Source organism: Centroberyx gerrardi, chromosome 14 (genome assembly GCF_048128805.1).
Source record: "Centroberyx gerrardi isolate f3 chromosome 14, fCenGer3.hap1.cur.20231027, whole genome shotgun sequence".
In the NCBI taxonomy this organism is placed as follows: domain Eukaryota; kingdom Metazoa; phylum Chordata; class Actinopteri; order Beryciformes; family Berycidae; genus Centroberyx; species Centroberyx gerrardi.
In genome coordinates, this window is record NC_136010.1 from 9331956 (window position 1) to 9359285 (window position 27330).

The following is a 27330-nucleotide window of genomic DNA, read 5'->3' on the forward strand; positions in this document are numbered from 1 at the left end:
AATTGGGCATTAGAGAGAAAGAACCATAACACACACATTTTTTTTTTTTCAGCAAGGCAGGGGCGTATTAACCAGTGGGATGAATCAAAATAGCAAAGAAGTGCTAAGTGGGTAGAGGGTCTCTGGGGACTGCAGCAGTGACGATCTTAGCTTTGATAATGGAGCCGTCTTTTTACAAGTGTATGCAGCAAGCATATTCATGGAAATGCTTATGCAATTTGTTTGTTCTGCTGTCTGTGCACCTTCAGGATCAAAGCTCTGATGTGAAGAGCAAGGGGGTCTTTAAGAAACCCGTCTGTTAAGCTTCATCGACTCCATCTGGTGTCCCACAAAAGTTGAATAGAAGCACCAACAGTCTCCTAAAACAATGACCTCGCAAGGACCAAAGCTATAGGAGCAGCAGGTGCACTGAGGTGACGCTTTGTTTATGGTTCAATTACAGGTGTAACACACTGCTGTCAGTTGCAGCGTCCTTCAGTAGTGTGGTGTGAAAGCAGCACTGTTATTTACTTCAGGAGCCTGACAATACTGCTGAGAATCCCTCAATGAGGCTGTAGAGAGAAAGCAGGGCATGCAATGCTTAGAAGTAGTAAATTAAAGGGCAAGCTTTCACCACAGTTGGAATATTTTCTTCAATTATTCCTTTTTTCTTACTTGATACAACAATGTGCTGAATAGCTGCCAATTGTCATCCAGAACCAACTCTAGAGCTCTTATTTGAACCGAGATGATCCTTTTTCTGATTAAACTGGCTTGGCGGGCGGCACCTTCATCAATATTAGACGCACTGCAGGGTGAGGATGTTGTTCTTGCATTTAGAAGCTTTTTCACACCTGCTACAGTTGACTGCTCTATTTTAAGACCTTTTTTTTCTCTTCATATCCTTTGTCAAAAGTGGCAGTGTGTGCCACTCATATTTAGGTCTATGCATGAATTTTCAGTGTCAGAACAGTGCAGTCCAACACCAATTTGACTGTGTCCAGTCCACAGATAGTGTAGCTATGTTGCCTTTTCTGTTTTTGACCGGGCAGACACAATCCACAATCAGACAGAAATTACTATTATGCAGCATACAGTGCATTTCAATCCATTTACTACTGTGGATATATATTGCCTTCATATACTGAAAAGGTATATGGCTTGTCAGTGTATCCACCTTCCTTTTAATGAAATACAATTCTCTCTCTCTTTGTATGAAGGAACATGTTGTGTTAAGTATCTCAGGGCCATCTGCTGGCCATCCACTGTAAGGACAGCAAGTAATATGCCAGTGTACATTTCACTATGGGACCATTAAATGTAACTAATTTTGATCATGTATTAATATTCACTGTACATACATTAAAAATGTATTGGCCGACACTGAGTAAGGCTAGTGGAACAAGTGTCTATTTTTGACCAGACAGGCCTCTTATATATACTGTTTATATATAAGGAAACTTATGTCACTCACTGCCAAATTTAACCCATGCTACACACACACACACACACACACACACACACACACACATCCCAATCCTGTTTACAGTGCCTGGCTGGAGAGTAAGGACCACGCAAGCTTATTATAAAGGGATTGAAATCTTTATTTAGCCTAATACATTACAGTGCAGTGGTTCACCTTAATCCAGCGTTAACACCGTGAACCCCAGGGCCGACATGACTGGTGAACATTAGCCTGATAGCCAGCGTAGGATCCGCCCCTGCCTGGAGTAAACACTTGTTGCTCCCCCTGTTGTGTGGCAATTGTGATAAAAGTTCCTACACAAAACACGCTCCACTAACTCAAAAGGGGGGAAGAGTTTACAACACAAGTATACTATGATTCCACTTCATGATAAAGACAACTGCAACAACACTTTTAGACTGTTTCAGTAGGGTAAAGGTTTGATTAAGGTGGTTGGTCTTAAATATTCAGGTTTGGTGTTGGAGAAGGAATGTGTAACATATCTTCTTTCACATGTAACTTCCCCTCGTCCTTGGTCTTCCGTCTTTGTTTGTGTGTGTGTGTGTGTGTGTGTGTGTGAGTGTGTGATGTGGAGACGCTCCTTAGGCGTTATAGGAGGAGGAGGAGACGTTTCCGCCGTGGCCCGTCCAGTTGGTGTGGATGAATTTCCCGGGGTTTGACAGCAGTTCGTATGTGTGGGCTCCAAAGTAGTCTCTCTGGGCCTGCGGAAACAGAAACAACAACCAAAAAAAAAAAACAGAGTTGGGGTCAATTCATGAATGAACTCATCAATTTCAATTCAACTGAGGAATGAAATTCTGTGCAATTCCATGTTTGTTTGTTTGTTTTTGTTTTTTTTGGGGGGGGGGGTTCTGACCACATATCTGAGATTACATGTAATGTAATGTTATATATTATCAATACTGAATATCATACAATGTTAAAGGTATCTTTCAAGTGATATTTGATGCATAACATGTAATCGTAATACATTATGATTGAATGCATTTGATTTGTCTTTCATTTGATTCATGTTTGATTTATAATGTTAAGCAAGTAAAGACAACCTCTCTTAGAAGTGGAATTTCATGGAATTTAATAGAATTCAATTATGGTTCCTGTCATTCCAATTCAATTCCAATTCTGTTTCCTTAGTGCTGGGTGCAATTCCAATTCCAACTCCAGGAACTGAACTCAAATTTACCATGCATCCCAATTCAATTCATGAATGGCCCCAACCCTGATAAAAACCTCTGATACCATCAGAGAGCGCCATTTCCTCTTTATGCTGATACAATGATTCATAACATTATACATTTCCTGCTTTGAGAAGTTCTTCTAAACAGAGTCCAAGGGCAGTATGGGTGCTCAAAGTTATACACACACACACACAACACTGTCAGGGTCTTAACTTCCACTAGCTCCAAACACAAACACACTGACATGACACGTAACGACCCCACACTACACGTGATCTTTTTTAATCTCATCCACGGTTTGCCATATGTTCAGTGGGGTCGGCTGACCTTCCACTGTGTGAGCGAGTGTGTCTCACCTGGAGGAGGTTAGCTGGCAGCGTATTGTGTCTGTAACCGTCATAGAAGGACAGAGCTGTGGTGAAACAGGGCATGGGGATGCCGTGCTGGACTCCAGTGCCGATTGCCTTGCGCCACGAGTCCTACAGCAAGAGTGGGAACAAGTTAACACACGGTCAGATGCACACCAGATGACATTAGCTTCATGAACAAAAACATTACGAAGTTGTTTTCGTGAGGCCAAAGAGCAATATGAACAATCTTAGAAGACGAGGTTGACAGAAGACAGACGATGAATGCATTCAGTGTGCCCTTTCTTAACCAATACAACCCAAAAGAAAGTCACTCGACTTCAGATTGAGAACTAAAACAGTGTCCGTCTTAGGCAGCTATTACGTAATTTAGTGGTACTGTGGCTTAACTCCATTCCTTTCTAAAAGAGGAAACAACTGCTTTTGTGTGTCTTTGTAAACATGGCTATTGCAGTTTGGCCTTGCACCACTTCCTCCTTCCTCCTACCTGGCAGTCCTGTACGGCATTACTGAAGAAGTTGTCCAGCAGCAAACTCTGCAGTTCAGAGTCTCTGTCAAACGCCTCCTTGATCTTCCCCAGGAAGACACTGTGGGGAGGGGAAAGCACAGTATTAGCCAATAATAAAACAAGATTGTGCTCAAAATAATTGGCCATATCTTTAGATGACTTTGTGTGACATGCAAACAAACAAAAAAAAAATATCATATCCATTCAGTTTAACTCTGCAAACTGTAACCAAGCTTCCATTCAAACAAGAATACTGCGCTTTGAAATGCCTATATGCTACAGCTTGGCTGCACCCTGGAGGAAGTGATAATGGAGTGTTATTTGTTTTAGGTTTATGCAACATCATTGCCAGGTTTCACATATACAATCAGAATTTCCCCATTCTTCTCTCACTCTGATTTTACAGCTTTCTCATTCCAGAATTACAACATAGGGCAGTGCCAAGAATAGAGCAAATACTTCCTTTATGAGACTATACACTGGATCTTTCTTGGAGACTCATTTAATGGAAGAGGTAGGCCTGCTGTTCCTCATGAGCTTGAATCATCTTACTCCTTTGGTCTTTAAAAAAATGCAGTCATTGTATGTGCATAAAATGAGTAATAACATAATGGGAATAAAATATTTATAAAATCAAGTGTAAAACAAAACAATTAAAAAAAAATCCCCAATCTCCTCAATTCTTATTGCTTTTTCAATAAGTTCTCTCTTACAGGTTCATGCTGTGGTCACAAATATTGTCAGGACATTAAGGCCTGGACCCTGGCACTTGCAATGATTGCTTGCAATGTTGGTGATCTAGGAATTTAAGCTTATTCTACTGTTGCACTTATTACAAGTTGCTGTGGATAAAAGTGTCAGCTAAATGCCTAAAATATAAATGACAGCAGGACTGATGAGCAGAATCCTTTCCCACTCATCAAGTCTTCTCAAAGATGCATGACCACAGTTTTCAACATCGATGTGAAAGATCTCTGTTGACAGAAGGTTGCACAAGGCGGCAGCAGGACAAACTGTGCTCCGATATGAGGAAACACGAGGTTCACTGTACCTTCGGATGATGCAGCCTCCTCTCCACATCAAGGCGATGGCACCGTAGTTGAGGGACCAGCCGAACTCCTTGGCTGCCTGTCGGAGGAGCATGAAGCCCTGGGCGTAGGAGATGATCTTAGAGGCATAGAGGGCCTGGAGAAAACACACAAATCAGTCAGATATAATAAGATAACAATTAAAATATTGATCTCATTCATAACTAAATTCCACATTCAAAATCAGGTAGGTAGGCTGAGGACAAGGAGCTAAAACTTTAGCCGGTATGCCGCTTATGAAATGTTTGTGGTCATAGTTTTAAACTGATCTAGGAGCATCATTGTTCAGTGCATCTATAATATGCACATCACCACGCTTTACTCTTTTGGATGTTTTGAATCCAAAGTTCCCCAACTCTTTGTGGGACTCTGGGTTCAAAACAAAGTCACCTCTGCACCAATTTAGTGTGTCAACTGGTGTTGTCACGATAACCGAAATTGCTACTTCAATACCACTGCAACACTCAGTTTTATAAACATTCAATACTTAAACCAAATGTGTTCTGCAAGCTGAAATTCCACTTCAGCGTCACCTCCAGAGGCGCGTACATGCAAATTGGAATAGTTAGAAGGAGGACTGGGATAGACAGAATCGCAAACTGGCTGTTGACAGTGACTACACTGAATTTTGCACTGAATCCAAACAGCTGAAAACATTCAACAGCGTCAATCCACCATCCACCATGTCTTGAACTGAATCCCAGTCCACCTAAACTGGTTGACAAAACTGGCACCACAAGTGAAATATGGAACCATTTTGCTTACAGTCAACAAAGCTGGGATACCCAAATGACATCTTAAAACCCCAGGGGGCATCTCAGTGACTTAGCAAAGCATCTCAGTGACTGTTGTTCTGTGACATTGCTTGATGTTTTTTCTCGTTTGCCTTGGTATCGTAGTAATATAACATTTTTAGATTAGAATTCTGGTATCGTGACAACACTAGTGTCAACATTTCATGCCATCAACCTTTCTCTGGCCAAGCTTTGAAAGTTCTGTACTTTGAAAATGTCCCACATATTCAGTGGTGTGTGTCCTACCTTTCTGATGTCTTCTAGGAAGGAGGCCTTGTCACCGCTGAACTTGACCCCCTGGGGCCCCGAGAGGCTGCGGCTGGCCTCCACTCTCTCATCCTTCAGAGAGGACAGGCATCTGGCAAAGACAGCCTCCCCTGAGACACAGAGAGAGAGGGAGGGTGGAGGAGGGGAAGGGAAGTGGGACGACAAGGTTAGCTCTTTGAACACATCACATGTTGTAGGAGCTGTGCACACCGGCTGTGAGCAGAGTCTGAGCAAACAGTAATTTAAGGTGAATTGAAACCCATCTGAAGAAATGATTGTAGAGGTTATCGTTTAGGTAAGCTAGCCAATGCCGTGCCCATTGTACACTAGTGAAATGGTAGCCAGCTCACTGCTGTGCCACAGTTGACATCATGCCAAAACAAAGACAACGCCAAAGGCTCGACATGACTCAGCAGTAGTAACCCTCTTGTTACAAGCAAGGCTGGCCTTCACCACATCAGGAAAAGCAGGGCTTGCCACATAAAAAAAAACAAAAGAGGATTTACTTGCCACTGTGTCAAGATAAGAGGAAAAAAACAGTTGGGCAAGTATGACTTGCTAAACACTGATACAGCTAGGTGATGCAATGAGAGAGGGAGGGAGGGAGGGAGGGAGGGGAGAAAACAAAACATGTGTCCCATGAACTGTCCTGGTGTGGAATGTCATCCCTATTGGGAGTAGAAAATCCACCCTCACATACTGTACCAGCCTGTCTGTCTGCTCCCCATTCCTCCACACACACACTGGCTCAACTCTCACACAATGCAGCCTTTTGTTCTGCCTCTATCTCTCTGTCACAGTGGATCCCCAGCACTCACTGGCAGGACCGGAGCAAGGAAATATCAAATATTACAATCTGAACAACTTTGGCAGGAATTCAGTAAGTGTGAGGGCAAGTTGATCATAACATTTCTGCTGCAAAGAACCTAGCTACATTATTGAACTTTTATAGTCTAACAGGTGTCTGTGTTGACTGTTGAGATGAAGACAGCTTTGTCCTGGATTAATCTCAATGCCTGACCTCCAGCTTGCCCGTGGCCATTTATGAAACAGTCATACAGTCACAGCAAACACCAAAGCCGCAGAGAGTATCACAAATCCCCCTTATGTCACTTCAGATGAGCAGGCCACTAGAAAAGCCTTCAATCTTCTTAGGAGCAGCCAGACATTGATCACGTTCTCTAGAAGAAGCTCACTGGCCAGCTAAACATTAGCCCCACAACTCTGACCATTAGGCCTACTGCACTGTAATTAGTTTGTTGATGCCATGTTGAAACCTTTACAGCTGTGAGGTAATGCCTTTCGCAATGTCACCATGTCCAGTGTAGTTTACTGAAAGCAGCCAGAAAGAGAAGAAGAAAGAAACCAGATACTTCCTTGTATAAAATCTCCTCACTTCCTCTTACCGATCAAAGTGACAGGTGTGCCGTACTCCAGGGCTGAAATGGCAGTCCACTTCCCAGTGCCCTTCTGGCCGGCGCTGTCGCGGATCTTGGGCAGCAGATGTGTGCCATCAGAGTCCCTGTATTTCAGGATGTTGGCGGTGATCTCAATCAGGAACGAGTCCAAATCTGTCTTGTTCCAGTTGCTGAAAGCCTGGGTGGTTAAACCGCAGCGTGACGAAATGTGGTCAGCCAGGTTATTTCATCATAACCATACAGAACTGACATGACATGGAAAATGTTGAAGTGAATAGATACAGGATACATCATGATGGTATGACCGGCTTACCTCGGCCATCTCGTCGTGGTCCATACCCAAAACATCCTTCATCAGGTGATAGGCCTCACAGATCAGCTGCATGTCTCCATACTCAATGCCGTTATGGACCATCTTCACAAAGTGACCCGCTCCCTCGTCTCCGACCTGCCAAAGGAAGGAAGCAGAGGAATAATTTTCAAAGATGATTTGACATGACCATAAATGCTACACCTTTACTAATCAACATGTTAGGCGTTACATAGTTACACATCACTAATAAAATACTCCACTCACCCAGTCACAACATGGTTCTGTTCCAACCTTGGCAGAAATGCCCTGGAAGATATCTTTTATGTGTGGCCTAGGAGAGAAACAGTACCACAAGTGTTCAGTGTGATGAGGTACAATAAAAGATCAAACGGTAACACTTTGAGATATCCAGTGTTTTAAGATGTCCAGTGTTTTGAAGTGATTTGTTCAAAGTCTCACGTAAGTCCAAATTTATCATTAGTATTAGTGTTTTTTTTAGTATGCCTCATGTCCCACATTCAACTGACAATTTGAGGAAATATGATGTGTAGCACAGAGCTGTGTGGCTCACCAGGCCTCTTTATGTCCCCCTGGCATTAGAGAGGGTCCATAGCGCGCCCCCTCCTCTCCACCACTGACTCCACTGCCCACAAACAGCAGGCCCTTCTCCTTCAGACTCCTGCACCGCCGCTACACACACACACACACAAATACAGACACTATGAATATCCTTGGTATGAAATAAAGACACGTTTTTTGGAAAGCAGCATTTCTCATCAACTTACTGTTGTGTCTCTGTACTCAGAGTTGCCACCGTCAATGATGATATCCCCAGCCTCCAGAAGAGGAACCTGAGGAAGAACAAATGGAGCACAAGCCAATCAACATCAAAGCACCACAAAAAATAAGTGAAACAATATTAAAACCACTATTTTCCTCAGCTAACTTCAGAAGATTTGAACACCGTTCAGTTCATCAGTAACAACTCAGGCCGCTGACCAGCTTGTCGATGAAGTCGTCCACGGCCTGACCGGCCTTGACCAGCAGCACAATCCTCCTGGGCTTCTTCAGCTTGGACACCATGTCCTCCACAGACTCGGCCCCGATCACCTTGGATCCCTTGGCTTCGTTCTTGAGGAAGTCGTGCACCTTGGACACGGTCCGGTTGTAAGCACAGACCTGTCGGAGGGATACAGCGAGTACAAGTGAAGAGGAGGAAAGTGGAGTACAAGTGAAGAGGAGGAAAGTGGAACAAGTTTCGGACTGTTTGGCAACGCAAAACAGAAACACAATACTCGGTTAACTGGCAGAATTTATGCAAGCAAATATAACTCATTATCTTACCACAAAGCCATGGTCATTCATGTTCAGGATAAGGTTTTGGCCCATGACAGCCAAACCAATCAATGCAATGTCTGCTCTGTGGAAGGAAACATAATCAAATGTATAATGGGCTCTGCTGGGGCATCTGGTCTCACACTGAGCATCAGCAATGACGGTTTAGACTAGTCTAAATAAAAAGACACAAACACTTCATAAACATACTTCTGACTTTTTGCAAATTATGTTATCTGAACCCGAATGTATTCTAACTACAAGGAAATGAATTCACAAACTTGAAAGTCACAAAGAAACTCCACTTATTTGTAATTTCAAAAGTCCCTGGCATTTCCCAAGGTTCAGAGCACGACTGTCTGGCTGGAAAACTAGGTTGGTCATCCGGTTCAATTTTCATGTAACGTTAAACTGTCATGTCAAACATGCTGCTACTGAAAGACTGCAATGCCTGGTTAGCTAACAAGCCAGCTAACTCCGTTTAAAATAACTGATGAAGATGATCAGTCTCGGTAAATGAGGAAGAAATGACTAGAATAATCAGAATGATTTGGCAGTATAATACCAGCCACAACCCTTCCACTTGGGCGTAACTTAAGTCTAAATCAATGAAAGGCGTTTGGGAACTTACTCAGCCATGGTGTTCAGCGGGTAAAGTATCCTTCTTCAAATGACAGTCGAAGTCACACACCAATCCACTTTTCTTCAGATTTCCTCGTTACTTCCTCGTTCTCCACTTGACGGGGCGAGGAACCTCCCGTACGCCCCTGCCGAAATATCAGCCAATCAGATAACGTCCAACAAGCTGAAGCGATGTTGTTCAAAAATTGTCATTGGTCCAGATAAGCTGAGCAGAGATATCCGTTCTTCTATTGGCTGCACCCGCCGCCATTCACAATACGTAGATGCACGCCCACAAGGAAGTGGGTACCGTGGCAACCGCCTGTTCCGGAAGTAATTTCTCAGCAGAATCGTTATTATTTGCATTAGCTACTCATTTAATGGTTATGATGAGAGTTGTCGTCGTCCTTTAAGTGTCTATTTTTTCTCCCACTTACTGGAAATCTCTGGTAGATCACTGTAAAATGTTTCTACATTAAATCACATATTTTAGTGGCAGCACATGTCTTTACAAGCAAAAGGGGTGGAGGGGAAAGTCTCCACATCCAAAAAATGCTGAAAAGGCCTATCATTTCTACACTGGTGGAAAGAGTATAAAATTTCACACTCAAGTAGAAGTATTGTTAATTTGCTGATATTTTACTTAAGTATAAGCAAAGCACTGGTGTAAAAATCTACTGAGGTAAAAGTAAAAAGTGTCTCATTTAAAATGTAGCCTACTCTGAGTAGAAGTTACTGAGTTACTTTTTTTTTTTTTTTTAAGAAAAGAGGGAGTTGTTACATGTGATATTTCCCATGCAATTCTAAAATGATGAGAGTTCAAACTCAGTTCTTTTAAATGGAAAATTTGGAAATTACAAAATAAAGTCCACAAATAAACTAAAGCCAAATTACTTTTCTCTTCTCAGCTGACTGCCTATTCACTGTGAATGGCTCCACAACTGGACAAATTATGTTAGTCCAGTTTCTGATGGTTATGTAGAGCCACAAGATCAGGACTCTGTGATGGGTGTGATTTAAAATGTAGTTGAGTACAATACTTAAGCAAAAACATAGGCCTACTTAAGTAAAATGAAAATGAATGACTTTAAAAAAATACTCCAAAAAGTGAGTAAATGTAATTAGTTTCTTCCACCCTTGCATTTCTACTGTGCCATGAAAGGTCCAATTCATCACTTTAATTGGTCAGAGAGAGGACTATAGTTACCCTGTGTTTTCACATATATAATTCTCATACTAAGATAACTTTAACAGCAGTTGAAAATGTTCCCGAAATAAGAAAACAGAAATCAGCAGGGTTTAATGGTGCAAACATGTAGGCTGAGATGAGTGTGAAGTTGTGCATGAAGGAGAAGACAAACGGATCATTTGTTCTGCTAATGCACAGGTTGTACTTTTATTGTTGCCTCATTCACTAAACAGTTCAATGGTGCAAGATTACCATACACAGAATTAGGATATCTGCATGACACGTCTATGCTATACAGCGAATGGATTATAATTATTACAAATACAGGAAACATATTTACATTTTAATTCAAGCCCCATACAACACAGATATTTACAAAATAAGTATGAAAATGAAACCAATCTGACAAATAATGTACAGTGTTAATGTCTTGGTTTGTCATTTTTTGGTGAACAAATCCAAAGGGAAATGCAATTAACAGATATTAATTGTCAGAGGGGAAGATGCAAAATATCATGGCTAGTTTTGTTTGAAAGGCAGCATGGGAAAGTGTTGAGGTGAAGAAAAGACACCAGCACAAACAATGGTATACTGTCATTTTAGATGTCTTATCACTAGCTACTTTGTATTATATTCCCTGATATTAATAAAAAAAAACAAAAAAACAACTCAAGAGTAACCACACTTGTTTTGTTATAATTCAGATGGCTAGCTAGCATGAGTGGTGAGTAATGAGTAAATATTCTTAAAATCAAAAGCAGACTTTCATTCAAACCACCTTTCTAATAAAAAGGAAGGACTAATGTAACCCACCTAATGTAACAGGTTATATTTGAGTTTTTTCCTTTTTTATTTAATGATGGAAAAACACACAGCAACATCCTGATAGTACATTCAACTCTCTCCCAGCTCAGTCTGAAAGAGGATGCCACAACCATCATTTGGTTCATTCTGAGTAGAACAACTAAACCGCACAGACTTTTATTTGATCAGTTAGTTAAACCTTTTTATTAATATGTGCAAAGAGCTGCAAACTAATATATACATTGCAAACAATAAATACACAATCCAAAATAATATACCTCTGCAAATTAGTCGCTGAAGTGAAAATCTTTGCTCTGACAAGTATTCATATCAATATGTTAATATTATCTCATACATGCCATAGTTCAATATAGTGAGGTTAATGCGAGGTACAGTAAACTTTGAGCTTTTGATCAGTGCATAGAAGTTGCTCTATGAAGAGTTATTATCCTAATAGACCAGGTAGACAGGTTTGTCGGTACCTTGAGGAAGAAGATTTTCTCAGTTTTTCTCTGACTAGCAGGCTGGTTGACCTGAGGGCAGCGGCGCCTTTCTGCCATTTTCATTTGTTCTGAGAAAACGTTTTCTGTTTTCACATCTGCAAAAACTGTCATAGCCAATTCTTTTCACTCTAATAATAAAGAGTAAGTCAGATCTACAATGCCTCTGTTTCCACACATTTACTGTCCCTTTTAAGAGCACATCAGGCACACTACTGGTTGGTTGGCCAGAGTTTCTTCATGCCCATTTGTACCATTCACAGCTGTACCAACCCTAGAGACAGAGGCACCGCAATTTCATGATTTACTAAGAACCAAATATAGCGTCCATAATTGTACTAGAATGTACAGAGCAAATATTTTCATAAACAGTATTAGAAAAAAAAGCTTTGAGCATATTTTGTCCCTTTTGATACTAAATTCTTTCCGTTAAACCTTCCTAGACACAGAAATATTATCCAGTGTAGCCTTGATATGTGCTCTCTTATGCACTTCTCATGCTCAGATGGTGCTAAGAAATGATCTTGTACTCAATATGTCCGATCTTGCCCTCGTCTTGCTATAGTTATGTGTTAATGTGCAAAATAAGATTAAACACCGATATAGCTATATTAAAAATCAAGAAACAAATGCCCTCTTTTTTTACATTTCGTATCAAACTCCACTGTGGAATAGCCGCATAATAATAATAATACAAAATAATCAACAATGTTAATAAAATAAAAAAATCAACCCGATAAGAGTTAAGAGGTTTAGATTCAAGAATGCAAAAAAAAAAGAAAAACAACAACTGGAAATCTATGGTGCGTCAGTCCACTCTGTTGAACAGCAAGAACTTCACTCTAAAGAGACGTTGCCATGACAGCGAATGGACCCATGGTACAGGCCATGTCATACAGTTGTCTGTCCTCAAGGCAATGTGCTAGCACCTTCACCTAATAACTGCCAGGGTCAAGGCTAGAACACCCCTCCTTTGTTCCTTCGTCTTTCACCGTGTTTTGTCTTCAGTGTCACCAGTGTGCGATGATTAAAACAACGGAACATACGGTATTAGCAAATGTCGAGGTTCTCTGAGCTACGAACCTTCACATGTTGGTGTTAAGAAAAAGTGCTAAAAGAGCTAAAAGATCTGACAGGAATGTCTTAAATGAGAGGCAACTACCACACTGATCCTAGCACATATGTACAAATGATATTCTCCTCAGAGTACTGTCCTCCCACCTCCTCCTCATCCCCCCCCCCCCCCCAACCCCGAAAACCCTATTTCTGTAACATGGTTTACGTTTGTTTTTTTTCTTCCCATAACTGAACTATACAGCCGAGTTGAAATGGCAAAAGAGCAGAGACGCATCTGCTGTTACAGGAACAATCCGATGTCATGTTTTCACTGCTGAGATATAAATAATTAATCTTGCTCGTCTCTTCGGTTAGCATGTATTTCTGATGTTGAAACAGACGCATGATTGCAAGTAATCACTGACTGACGGCACTATTGGGGTTGGAGCTGGTGTATATACAGGGGATAGGAGGGTGGAAATATAACTATCACATGGATAACAGTGGAAATCCAATGCTGCCGTTATGTCTCGCTGAGCGGGGACCTTGACCGATTTCCTGTGTTCACTTTTTGACTCTAAAGGCCAAGTAAGGGGCGGGACAGGGGAGCTAGATTCTACTTTAGGAAGAGCCAGCGGCCTAATGCAAAGTCTCATAATGAAAACCTAAGAAATCACTAGCAGCAATAATTCTTGAACCAGCCTTGCTTTCTGTAGGAGAGCGTAAACCAATATTTCAGTTTTTATTTTCAGAGTTTCATGTATTTTTTTCCCTTCATGGTTCCCACTGTTTATTTGTAAGTATATTTTTTTTGTGAGTAAGCAAACCTGGTCTTCTCCTGAGGACTGCTGCAGTTGTCATGCGGGCACGAAAAAAAAAAAAAAGAATCAAAAATAAAACTCTTTTTGAGAGACAAATAACACTGATAGAGACAATTTTCTTTTTACAGACGATTCGTAAACTGAAAAATAGTGGCCAGAAGAAACGGTTTCTGAAGAATCGTGCACACACAAGTAGACTATTACAACATGCTACTAGTTAGGGGGTTAGGGAATGACAACAAAGCGGAACGAAAAAGACCAAAAACGTCGTCATAAAAACAAAAACACAAAAAGCGGGGGGAGGGGGAGAAATAGAGAGGGGGACAGCTAAGTTGGCAGAGGGTTGCGGGGAAAGAGGGGAGGCAAGTTTTTCAGGAACTGAAACTTTTAGTCGCTTGAAAGGAGACTTAAGCCACAGGTCTACATACAAGAGAAAACCGTCAAGAATCACAATGGTTAATAAGTGTTAACACTTGGTATGTTCAAAGGCTTGTCAGAAGAATGGAAGCCGTGGTTTCCTGTGTGCGGGTCAACTCAGTTAGTTCTTCATTAAGCCACTGCGCCTCCTCGCCAACTTGGATCTGTGGGTACAGCATGATTTCATGGTGTGAGGGGAACAAAATGTAGTTTTTGGAGAAGGTTGTGTCGCTACATGTTAAGTGTAGTGTGAGAGAACTGAGTGTGTACCTTATCGTTCCTGCTAGCAGCGGGTTAAACGCGTACAGCCAGTCGTTCATGTCCTTGTCGTTGTTGGCCTGCAGGAGGATTCCTCTGTGTTTTGTGCACACAGCAAATGTGTTGGGAGTCTAGAATGAAAGAAAACACCAGATATTTGTCATACTGCGACTGTCCGGGGGTTTTCCAGAGGGTAAAAGTCAGCTAGAAGCCTTCCATGTTGCAGCAGCAGCAATAGAAGGAGCGTAGGCAACTTAGGAGTGTAGCTGTCATCATTAGGCCCATGTAACAGTTTTTGCATGCATTCGGTATGTGAATGACTTGCAGAGTGATCATCATGCATGCACTGTATGTAAGCACTATTCATCCTGTGTGTGTTCATGAACCTTTTGCAGTGTTTGTTCCTATCAACGTATACACAAACGGTTATTTACTGTATGAACATTCAGTTATTCAACTGTTTGCAGTGATTGCAAGTTACTAAAGGTGCAGGAATCAGCTTGATAGCTAAGAAGTCTACCTTGAGCATGGCCTGCTGGTCTTCACTGTATTCCACCTGTGCTGTGGACAGGTTGAGGACGCCCCGCTCCACTGGGTCCTTGTCATTGTTGTAGATGAAGACGTAGGGCCGGCGCACGACCACAAAGTGCTTCACCCATGAGTTGGAGCGTGGCTCCATGAAGCTTAGGAAACCCTTCTTGGACACTACCGATCTGATAAGGATTGAAAAGAGAGAGATTATTTTTTACGTCAATAAAAGCACTCCCGTTGTTCTGGGAGTGCTCGTTTTTGTAGGGGAGCATCAGATCAATTCGGGTTGCTTCTAGTTGAAATCGGCTCAGTAGGTCAAATCAATTCACCTCATTTCTGCTTGGATTGGAAAACAGGATCACTGATTTTTGTTTTGCGTGGGCTGCAGTGTGCATCTTATTGTGACCAATTTTTAAAATTACACTGCAACACATAATATGAAGAGAAAAAGCTCTGATTGTAAGATTGTAAAAGACCAAACATGGCAGTGCTCACCCGGGCCTCATCTCTTCAATATCAGGCACCAGGTTGAGGAACTCGTTCTTGCCGGCCCGGGCCAGGTAAGACGTCTCCAGACTGGGAACCATGGGGAAGTTCTCATAGTCTGAGCAGGAGGGGCTGGAGGCACGGGAGCTGTTTTCTGGAGTCCTAAAGAACAAAGTACACCAACTCAGTATAATGGAGACAAACTAGCTGTCAAATTTACTGTGTTTTGACTTTGGAAGTGGGCTGGGCCTTGTTTGCAACAATTTATATAGAAGATACTAGAAATTAAGCATTACTGGTCTATAACAACATTTAAAAAACGAGGGTTTGAAGTAAGTGTATGGAAGTTTTACTTCTGGTCTAGGGAGCCGCAGCGGGAGTCAGACAGAGACGGGCAGGTGGAGGAGGGGGTGAGGGTGGCGCTGCTGAAGCTGGTCACCGACGGGTCGCGTCCCATTGGTGAGATGTCAGACAGCTGGGGGAAACAGAACAAGAGGGAGGCATTGAGCATACTGGCTTCTGTTTCCAAGGCAAACATTGCATAAAAAAAACAAAATTTGTGTCTTTTTCCTTTTCTCACCTTGCAGTCGCTGATACTGTTGCACACCTGGTTGTATTCGCTGTTGAAGGTGTGAGTCAGGAGGCGCAGGCACTGCAACAAAGAGCGAAGGAGAGTTCAGTCAGTTCATAGCACAGGAGGGAAAGCTTGCTGTTACTGTTTGTAAATTAAATGTCAGCACCACCATCAAAACGGGCCAGACAAAAGTTTATCACTGTGAATATCCCATTCATTCATTCATTCATTTATTTGACAGGTTGCCAGTCTATCATAGGGCGAACACATAGACACATTTACACCTATGAGCAACTTAGATTCTCCAATTCACCTGAAATGTTTTTGGACTGTGCGAAGAAACCGGAGCTCCCAGAGGAAACCCATATGAACACGGAGAAAACATGCAAACTCCACACAGAAAGGACTGGGGCCGAGATTCAAGCCCAGGACTTTCTTGCTGTGAGGCGACAAAAGTGCAAGCTGCTGAGCCTATTCCATCCCATCCCATATTACATAATTCGCTCTCACCTTAGTTGCCAGCTCCTTCTCGCGATCCACCAGGCTCTCGATGTCGGCCGAGTCGTAGCCGCTGCTCTCGCTGGGCGTGATGGCGCTCTCAAAGGTGGTGCTAGAGATCTGCGAGGAGATGGAGGTGGAGGTGGACAGGGTGCCTGAGCTCATGCTGGACGACAGGGACTCACTCAGGGACTTGGCGGTGGGAGCTGATCCCACTGGGGGCGTCTCTCCCAGCTTCTCCCTCAGCAGCAGCAGGTGGCGGGTCTTCTCCACCTGGACAATGGAGAGGTGCAGGGCGAGGTTAGGGCCAGGCTTTTCCACGAATAAGAAATATTTTATTGAGCACCAACATGTTCACAGAGATACAGGGGATGTTTTCAAACATCTCTAAGAGGGAACTTTTCTTAAAGGAAAGTGGGCAGTCCACTCATGCTTGGTTCATACTTGGTTTTGAGGACCCACCTCATGCAGCTGCTCCATTTTCTCCAGCTCCCATTGGTGCTCCAGGATGAGGCTGTCTCCTCGGGGCCTCCAGCCAGCCAGGTTCTCCTCTCCACGCACGTAGGCCACCGATGTATCCAGGATCTTCCTCCTCCTCCGCTGCATCCCTGCCCGGGACAAAAACAAACATCAGCGTGGAGTTCTAAGAGGAACAAAGATGGGCCCATAACCTATAACATTTCTCTTGGCGACGTTGTAAGATCTAGACTGCTCACCTGGGCTTCCGGTGTCAGACATCTTGCACAAGCTCAGCTCATAGATACCAGTGACTCGATTGCTGTAATGGAGCAGAAGAGGCTCTATTAAAGGTGTGTGTTGTGTCAAGGTCTGGCTTCAAAGACATGTGGACTTCAAACATGGCACACAAACGTATCGACATGACATGGCGGAAAGGTGCTTATTCATCAATAAGGATATATTCCAACTGTCTTTAATTGGGTGATAGAAGCCTTACCAGTCCGGGGTTTTGGAGTACCCACTCCCAAAGAGGTTCCTAAGGGAACGGGGAGGGGAGATTTTTGCGTCTCGGGAGTAGAAGACCATGCAGATGTCTTTGGTAATAATGGCAGGCTGGATGCAGTGGTCAAGCTGTCGAGAGGAGACACAGTAAGCATGTCAACCATGTTGGCATCAAGAACAGTAAGGTACAGAGCTCAACAAAGACGTCATGCTAAATTGGGCCAATATGCAGTAGTGGAGCAGTCCCCGACCTCCAGATATGCAGACAGGGTCATGTAGATCTTCTCTCCATAAGGAGTGACTCGGTTGAGCAGGAGGGAGTTGTGCAGGGAGCTGTCCCACACCGCCTCGAAGCGGTAGAACGTCCTGAAGAGAGAAAGTAAAACGTCTTTAGCTCCAAACAAATGAGAGAGAAATCAACCCACACAGTACTATCTTCTGTGAGTGCCTAGTTACTCAGTGCTAGCAATGTCAAACAACTTAACAATCAACTGTGAAAGACCATTACACAAACACTAGAGTGTGTAGGACTGTGGATGCATACAGTAGCTGTGATTAAACTATAAGTCAACACACCAAAAGCAGGGCAGGTCACAGAGTAATAGCAGCATATCACTTTGTAAAATGAGACTTAACAACTACATAGATACTCAGATATCATTCTGTTGTTGATGACTTGTGAACATTCCTCAGATATTAGACAGTGAACACGCCAGTGTGTGCGTGTGTGTGTGTGAGACACTGAAGGGGTCCTCCATCACACACTCATCCCTAGTGATGACAGGATGCGAGGAAACACACTGAGGTGAGACCTCGAGAATAGTTACATCATGAGCAGGAGCCACACTAGTTAAGCAGAGTGTTTAGAACTGTGTTGAGAGCTTGGCGTGCTTCCTGTTTGATAGAGCAGGCACAAACAAGAATGGGGAAATTACATGTACTGTATGCCATGTTAAAGCTATGGTATATATGGTAACCCTTGTAACATTAGGGAAACACAAAATCTTGTTTCAAAAATCCTGCATATCCCATTTCAAATTCAAAACGATCAAATTGATATTACATGAACTGCTATGACTAATCTGACAGTGTTACGTTAGAAACAAGGTCAAGATTCCTCCTTGAAGTCAAACAGACCGCTTTGCTGATCTATAAATGAAAAGGATACATCAATTTATCGCTCTCTTACGTCAGATCATTTAATAGTTCTGTGTCTGTCTACTCTCCACGATGAACGTCAGAGACAGGCTCTTTCAGATGACTCATCTATACAGTTCCTGTCTTTAGCAGCAGGGGGCACTCTGACCTACAGACTGACTGCCAGGCTCAAACCGCCCTATTGGTGTCTCATTGGTCTACCTACACATGCTGTTCATGGGTTCAAGACTTGTAAAGTGTGTTAACAGCTGAAAGAGGAAGGAATCCAAGTGCCAAAGACAATCAACATACCACTGTGGTTTGAATTGGCTTGTAGTATTCAATAATAAAGTGTTATCAAAAAACACAAACTAACACAAAAGGGGTAGCATTTGCACTTAAGACTGCCTTTAATACTTGACCAAAAAATCATTAGCAATGCAAATTATCAGTATTTTTAGACACTAAATATTGACGGAAATAAAGGCAGCCCTAATGCAACATGCTAGGAAAATAAACTTGACAATGAAACATAAATTGTGGAAAACGTATTGCTATAACTATATAGGACTAAAGAGAGCCATAAAGCTCTTTCACAGAAGGAGCTTTATGTTCTCTGGTTGCTGGTACCTAGCAATATCCTTATCAATAGAAAGCCTGAGCAAAATCAAGAGTCCAGCCGCAGCAGGAGGAGAGAGAATACACAGAAAAAAGAGAGAAGCAGAAACAGTCAGGCAACAGAAACAATGGAGCAAATTAATAGAGAAATTAACAGCAGTGAAAATGGAAATGGTCATGCAATGACCCCAATGTGCATTCAGTAATACAGAGGCGAGCACACACACACGACTAAAAGATATTGCCACATTCTGTTTCTAAACTGTGATTGCGTCTGAGACCAAGAAACCAACCATGTGGCAATAATGTGATTGCAGCAGTATAAAATGAGTTGACTATTTCTCTTGTTTGCTGCATTGTTTTAAAATGTGTTTATATTCAATATAAGCCTATAGTGACTGTAAACAGAATGTAAGCAATGAAACTTCAGTGCTGAATAAACACAAGAATGCCTGACAAGACTATAAGATATTAATACACATAAACGGCTGTATTTACACTATGAAATCTTGTGTGTATGTACTCTCTTGTATGTAAAACTGTATTTTAGGTAGTCCGAATATTGCTCAACTAAAGATAGTGAGTCATTTCTCCTACCTGTTGGAGTTGTGGGATGACTTGATGTTCTTAGCGGAAATAATGTTAAGGGACAGGACAGCGTCAGCAGCGCTGTCGTCCACCTCGGCCTTGTTCCTGATGCGACCTGGTGGGGCACAGAGCAGCACAACGGATCAAGATCACCGCTATCAGCTCAGATCGCACGCATAACGGCTGAATTGGGTCAGCAGGGCGGTTTAATGGTTAGACACAATGTCCTGTAACTGAAACCGAACAAGTTCAATCCCCACTACAAGCCAGTATGTACATTAACTGTCATATATCCTGTCAAAGCGTCCTGGAGCAAGACACCAAACTCCAAACTCATGCCTGTTCACTTAATAGAAGTTGCTCTGGATGAGACTGTCAGCAGCTAAATGACTAAAATGTAAAATGTAGAATTTTTTTGTAATTATTTGTCCTAACAGCTATAAACCTACTTAAAGAGAGAGATGGCTTGAGCAGAAACAGAATCAGTGAGCATAAATAGACTCTCCATACTGGTATAACCGTGAAAAGTCATGCACTATATTTTCTGTGCTGGCCACACAAACTGAATTCCTTCAGGGCGATAAAAGGTGTCGTATCATATTGTCACTGCATTCATTGATCTTGCTGTGCGGATGAGGAAATGGTTACGCAGCAACATCCTGTTCTCTCAAACTGCGATAGTCTGGTGTGCTTTAACACCAGCGGGGGAACAGAGTGTTTTTGTCTCTCTGGTGCCTGCGCGCTGTAGTGAGGTAGAACCAGTAAATCCCCGAGGGAGGAGCACTCACCCACGACCAGCTCACGGACGTCCTTCCAGTGGAGCTCGCTACCCTTCTCATGGATGAGAGTCACCGTGATCCTCCGCTGGATCCCCTGCAGCAAAGAAGACAGGAGCTTAGGATTAGAGTAGACCGCAACACACAGCTAGAACATAATTAAGTTGCTTGTAAGCATCCTAATAACAAAAGAGACATGCTTTATTGGTTTGAAAGAAAGGAAACAGGGTGGCCCCAACTGTTTTTGTAAGCCAACAGGATTGATTTTATAGATCTAGTGACTAATGTGGATGTCTAGTAAGAAATGGGTGGAGCTCCTGTACCTGGTGCAGTAGGTAGGTGCCGTGGCAGGGCAATCCCCCGCTGTGATCCACTACAGCTGGGATGTACCTGGTGGAGAGAGAGAGGTCATGCTGAGTCAGGACACTTAAAACATTTGAAAACTGTGACACCTACTGTTTGAAAGTAAAACCATTACCATTAAATATTATTACATTTATTAGGTATCTTGAGCCTTTAAAATAGTAAAATTTTGAGGATCTGTTTCCTTTAAAAGAACAATGAACATCAGATGACATTTTTGTTCCAGGTGAACATACAGCAAAGCTTTCATTTGTTACTGTGTGAACATGAGTATGGACATATGTGTGGTGTGTGTGTGTGTGTGTGTGTGTGTGTGTGTGTGTTTACGTGTGTGCAGATACTCACTCTCCAGTGGGCTCCAGCTCGCTGATCTCAAACCAGACCAGCAGGTCGTACTTGCTGACACACTGGCCCAGGTTGGACTTGGTAATGGTGTTCAGCTTGGTGGCTGGAACTGACACACACACACACGCATAAACCTTAATATAAAAAGACACACTGGTATTCGCCTAAATTTCATAAGGGAGAAGTGAAGAAAAAAAGGATAGAAATGCATGTCCTTTCTATATTCACTGGATTGGTAAATGGAGACTGAAATGTGATGGGTGTGAAAACCTTGGAGTGGACGATGGTATGAATGCACTGCTGAAACTGGATACTGAGCCATTGGCCTACAGAAATATAATAACCAATATCTAAATGATCTGTTAATTATAAATTCCATTACCACTGAAAAAAGCAGGACACACAAGCACAAGGGAAATGACTATGACACATCATATTCAAAACCAACAGCTGCACGTACTGAGGTGCTATGAGGAGCTAAATCACAGATTACACCCGCGCTGACAACACCCTGCTGTCTGACACATCAGGATTATGTGCCTGTTGAAACAGCCTAATCTCTGCTGCACACAGCTACACATTCCATATGCCTTCAGTAGCGTTAGATATGGCTGAAATGAGCATGTATTATTCCAAATTAAAGGTAATTGGACTGTGGTAGGGGCCCGTAAGGCTTAAGCCTCTGCATTCTGCTTTATGCTGTGAATGCAATGTCAGTGATACGATGTGATTATGATAAATATTCTATTTTATTGTATGAGTTAATCCGCAGCATATGCAGCAGATTTGCCTATAGGTGTCAGCTCAGGCGCGTTTGTAAGCGACAGGACTGAGCTGAATAGACCTAAATAGCCTTGCAGCAAGTTGCAGCACACAGAACCACTGGGGAGCGATATCTTGCTATAGCCTGCAGTCACAAAGCACCACAAGAGCACAGCACAGCACTAGTCTAATAGGTACAACACAGGTGCATCTACTGCTTCCTCTTTTAGCGACTACAGTGTCCGCTGTACCAACCATGGCGCCTGGGCATGGTTAGCACGGGGTCAAAGGGCACCGGGAGGAAGGGGAAGTGAGAGAGCTGGTCGGCCCCGTCGTCCAGGCTGGCCACAGCGGTGGAGGCCAGAGCGTTGGCGTGCTCAGACAGCGTGTCCAGCACCTGGCCGTTCACATAGCCGCTCATCAGGTAGCGGACCAGCTCTATCTTACGGGCGTGGTCTGGGGTTGCAATGTGTGATACGGGGGGGGGGATGGTGAGAATGATCGAAAGAGGAGAGGCGGCAGAGGGAAGATGGAGGAGTTGTGTACATGGATTGCAAGGGAATGATGAAGTGTTGGAAAAGACAAAAAATCCAAAGGAAGCGAGAAATGAAAAAGAACAAGTGTAAGGAAATAGGAGGCATGCCAATACAACCATGACGAACAGAAAAAAAATGTGCTGTAATGATGGTGAAACGTACAGAACTGTTTTGCAGCTATGTGGTGTAATAACTATGAAATCCTTACCTGGCTTAGACAGCGGCATGGGAATAGGATAGTACTTCCTTGATGGTGTAGGAGGACTGTTAGGAAAAAAATAACAAATAACTCAACATTACATACACTCTCTATTTGTAAAGTACATTTAAGGTATTTTAGCAGGATGCAAGTAACTGGTTCCACTAGTAAAACATTCTTTGATGGAAGGAAGGATCGTTATCTTAATCCCACTGACCTGATGAGGTCCTGGCCATGATGGTGCAGAGGATGCTGCTGGTAGTGACCGAACACTTCAAACACGATGGGTTTGGTCTTGATGTACTCAATGAACGACTCTGTCACCTCTACTGAAACCTGAACAGAGAGGACAACAAAGGAGGAGTTGTCAAAAATTACAAACATAATGTTAAATTGTTTGTATGTGTGTGTGTGTGTGTGTGTGTTTGTGTGTACACTCACATTCTGCACATGGTAGAAGCCCAGCGGAGCTCCTTTGCCAGCGTTCTTCAGAGGCTCAGTGGAGAAAGCCTCATCATGGCGATGCAGGAAACTGAGGACAGAACAGAAACCGTCATCGATGTGTAGCATGTTATTGTGGAAAAGAAACCTGAATTTGATCAACTTTTAGCATTTAGCTGATAACTTGTTATTGCTCTCATTGTCCTATATTAGCATTATGAATTAGTTTGTTGGTTTTTGAATTTTGCTGAGTGTGCCATCAAGAGAAAGCCGTATCGGTCGTCGTTTTGATTTCAATTTGATGGTGTACTTACTGGCTTTTATGAATTGTTGTGATACGCAGTATATCTATGCAGTAGTCTCTTGTGTCTTCCATTTATTGTAGTTGATTGCTAATGGTTTACTTTTATTGTACAACAAATGTAACTTCAAGAAAATGGTATAACATATTTTTTCATTATGTTTTGTCATTATTACTACATTTTAATTCGTCAGATATATATTTCTTAAGACGGCACATGCTGCACATACAACTGTAAAGCTGTGACACTATAATTTAAGTTATCAGAGTAAACTCACTTGAACTGGCAGAAGATGTCGGCGTATTCGGGCAGGATGCCGCTGGCCTGCAGCACGGTCACACGGAAGGTGAAGATGCTGCCCACCTCCAGCTGGCCTGCCAGACCCTCGCCATGGCTCAGCTTGGTCTCCACCGCGTTCCCCAGCTTCAGGTCTGAGGAGAACCGCAGGGGAAGGTTAGGACTCGTACTGGAAATGACCCGACGCTGAACTTGACGGGCAATGCGATCTGCATATGAATGCGTGGCTCTACACAATACAGTCGCCACTGGGTTCTACACAAGTTATCAAGCTCGTGATTTGTAGAGTAAATTCTGCTGTTCGCTCATCAAATAGCCTTTGTATACATTCCTTCACAGTCTAACCGCAAATTACTGCATGAGACTCATTTCCATAACTAAACCTGCGATCCCCCTCCATGTCTCTCAGCCTGCATCAAACCGTTTTAAGTCGTCCTTTTGCATTCAACAGGACCATCTGCCCAGCGTGTTTCCCACTGGGCTGTGAGCTCTGGTATTTACGAGCGGAGAGGTGAAGGTCTGGCAGCCGTACCCATGTCATTGATTCTGTTGAGCTCCTCCGAGGGCGTGATGACCTCTGAACTCTGACCCTGACCCTCCACAATGCGCAGCTCCTCAAGGGACAAGCCGGAGCGGGTCATAACCGTGGAGGAGAAGTCATTCTGATTGGACGGAGAGAGAGGAAGAGGAGGAAGGACATTAGCATATAGCTGGTTGAGAGAAATAAAACAGTCAGTCAAACCTGCACCTGTGTAAGAAGGTGTTTTTAATATTATTTGTTCAATAATGGATAAATAAGGTTGAAAAATTACATTTGCTATTCCATCTACTTATTCACCCATTCAGATATGACTGGGACATTAAGTAGATTCCTTAGCAAAAGTGATATAAAAACAACAACAAAACACAACCTCATTCTCACCTCCTGTGCTGACTTCATTGTTTTTCATTGTTTTTCCCAAAGACTGTACCAAACAACAACAACAACAAAAAAAGAGTGTGTCATCAAGTTTGAAACTACCTTCGTCTGACTCGGGGCTTACCTTTTTGAAGTACTCATCATCAAAGGAGATCTTGGCGGTTCCTGACTGTCTCACTCCTGACCCGTAGTCTGGAGCCTCTTCATCAGCTACAGAGAGACAAGTCATCCTCTCATCAGAAACTATCACAGGCACGGAGCCGACTGAAGTTATCAAAGCACATCAAGCAGAATACAGAAAGAAACTCAGGGAATTCTCTGTCTGCCGTTAGATCAGCGGCTTTGAGGGCACTGCGAACATTTTCATATCAATATCCAAACAGAGTTGGACTTGAGTTGCATCTGTTTGCCTGGTTATGGTTTAGTTTGAGTGAAAAATGCTTTGGTATCAAGTAGTGTAGAAAAGGCAAAAACATTGTGATACGAATATAATGTTACACCATATGACACTAATAGATGAATATTAATCAAAGGGGCAATAAGTATGATTTTTAGATAATATATCTGCAGAGGTTTGATAGGGTTGTTGATCAATACCAATGTTTTTTCTAGCTTTTATAACTCTAATGCCCCTTTAATATAAAAAAAATCACATTCTAGAAACATTATCAAAGAGCAAAAATTGAAAACTAGGACGGGTAAACCTTTACACAGAGGGAATCTCAAAAGGCTTGCCGTTATGCTTATTTGAGAACAGCTTGAGCTACTCACCGGCAATAGCCTGGACCCCGACACGCAGGAAACCACGCACTTCGCCCTTCTCTGTCACTATGGCAACACGGTGAACCAGGGGTACAGGGTACAGCAGGTTGCTCAGGTACACAAAAGCTCTGCGAGTAAAGAGTGAGAGAGAGAGAACTGAAAACCTGATTCTACTCTGCTTAGGAACAGCTGCCGCATTGTATAGTCGGTATTCATTTGAAGACAAAATGAAGATATTTTGTGAAGTGTGACATTTTTATGTTTTAGAATTGTAATTTCATCTGTTACATTTAATTATGCCTAACACAAGGAAATCAGACATCCACTTATTGATAAATATCTCATTAGTCACATGGAGACAGAAAATCTATAGAGCAATGTATAAAATCTATAGAGCAACAACTATGACTCATCCTGGTGACTCAAACCTCTTATAATATGCACAAAAGGAAGAAACATTTGATTCAGTAACAGATGAATGACTGCAACAACACATTGCAATAAATTAGTGACACTTAATATGTTACTGTTAGAGGATAAGCCAAAATAACAAAAACAAAAAAGACAGAAAATAAAATCACACATGAAATCAAAGCAGCTTAAACCTTCCACTTTGTGTTGAAACTGTAAAGACAGCACACAGCAGGAGTAATGAAAGATCAATTGAGATGCAGCAGTAGTAACAGACTGGTTTATTGTGTCGTGGTACGGCAGCGTTAGCTTTAGTCACACACGCAAACGCACACACACACTGACATTTGGTTTTGTGGGAGTTGATTTGCTGCACCCCTGGTGACCTACTCTTTTTCGCTCCGCCGCCCCTCCCTCTCCTCTCCCTCTCTCCCTCCCCTCCCTTTGCAGGAAACTCAAGGCCAAGGCGGAGGAGAGATATCGCTCTGCCAAATCTCTGAAGTCACGCTGACGCAGGTAGCGCGCCACGGCTGTTAAGACCACAGCGCAGGGAGTCTGGCTGGGTTGAAGCCCGCATTGATCTGCCGTCTTATTCTGGGATTGGCATGCTGTGTTTATTACAGAGCTGTGATGTTTACAACACTGTGGCTACAGGCTGGACACAAGGTGTGCTGCGATTTCAAATGCTGCTACTATTTCTGTTTATTCTTAACATTGTAGTAAAACAAATATACTACAAGCGAGCAGGATTATGTGACTGCCAACTACCACTGTGTTAATACAGTCCAAGTACAGTGTTAAAACAGAAGGTAAACAGAAGGTATAAAAACAAATGGTTGAACCAGCATTTAAATAACAAAACAGAAAATAAAACAGGGTTCAAATGATGAAAAAAAGAACAACTGACAGACAAAAAAATGACAGACAGCTAATAAACTTCGCCACGGCAAATACTTCACACACAGATGGGAGTTAATACAGTCAGTACTGCGATGGTGGCAGGGGATGAAACACCATGCTGGGAGGAGGTGGAGAGAAAAGGATGCTGGCTTTTTCAATTTCTTGGGAACTGACGCGAAATTAAATGCAACTCGCACAAAGTAGGCCCGTCCTCGCAGAAGGGTGACTAATCGTATTAAATTCAAAACTGTTCCAATTTATCTCTTCAAGGCTGCAACGAATAGAAGATCTGGTTTTGAGATGATTCTTGCGCCGCGGAGGGGGTTTTTGTGATTCTCTCTAAATTAATAAGTGATATACTTATTTGCTCGTATCTCTCAGCTTCTGACTTGGCCTGAAATAACACTGCATTTGATCATTCATTCACCCTGTTCCAGGAAAAGATATGTAAAATGACGATGCTTTATTGCCTAGATGCTGTTGGGGATAAAATCTGTCTATCCCTATTTCACAGACATATATTTG

General features: G+C 42.6%; 2 protein-coding genes across 4 annotated transcripts in view; both read right to left on the minus strand.

Moving 5' to 3' along the window:
• Nucleotides 1–1559: 1559 nt before the first annotated feature.
• On the minus strand, nt 1560–9463 carry pgd (phosphogluconate dehydrogenase). The gene is made up of 13 exons (XM_071907409.2): nt 9366–9463; nt 8744–8819; nt 8399–8578; nt 8185–8250; nt 7971–8089; nt 7664–7730; nt 7400–7534; nt 7075–7264; nt 5648–5778; nt 4571–4704; nt 3499–3598; nt 3000–3122; nt 1560–2166 (listed from the first exon to the last, which is right to left on the minus strand). Exons 1-13 carry the CDS (start codon nt 9371–9373, stop codon nt 2047–2049), a joined length of 1449 nt encoding a protein of 482 aa, XP_071763510.1. The 5' UTR covers nt 9374–9463; the 3' UTR covers nt 1560–2046.
• A 3665-nt stretch (nt 9464–13128) lies between these two features.
• The window catches only part of kif1b (kinesin family member 1B), a 62321-nt gene continuing 48119 nt past the window's right edge, over nt 13129–27330 (minus strand). For all 3 annotated transcript variants that reach the window (XM_078288426.1, XM_078288427.1, XM_078288425.1), the window contains 22 exons: nt 25504–25622; nt 24857–24942; nt 24346–24475; nt 23794–23947; nt 23215–23305; nt 22991–23109; nt 22783–22838; nt 21277–21385; nt 20892–20958; nt 20581–20665; nt 19802–19907; nt 17701–17815; nt 17445–17578; nt 17206–17267; nt 16952–17097; nt 16502–16762; nt 15998–16069; nt 15771–15892; nt 15427–15579; nt 14921–15113; nt 14413–14531; nt 13129–14306 (listed from right to left, as the gene is read on the minus strand). In XM_078288426.1, coding sequence (XP_078144552.1) covers nt 14264–14306; nt 14413–14531; nt 14921–15113; nt 15427–15579; nt 15771–15892; nt 15998–16069; nt 16502–16762; nt 16952–17097; nt 17206–17267; nt 17445–17578; nt 17701–17815; nt 19802–19907; nt 20581–20665; nt 20892–20958; nt 21277–21385; nt 22783–22838; nt 22991–23109; nt 23215–23305; nt 23794–23947; nt 24346–24475; nt 24857–24942; nt 25504–25622 — 2542 coding nt within the window. In that variant the 3' untranslated portion in view covers nt 13129–14263. The remainder of the gene's footprint in view (nt 14307–14412; nt 14532–14920; nt 15114–15426; nt 15580–15770; nt 15893–15997; nt 16070–16501; nt 16763–16951; nt 17098–17205; nt 17268–17444; nt 17579–17700; nt 17816–19801; nt 19908–20580; nt 20666–20891; nt 20959–21276; nt 21386–22782; nt 22839–22990; nt 23110–23214; nt 23306–23793; nt 23948–24345; nt 24476–24856; nt 24943–25503; nt 25623–27330) is intronic.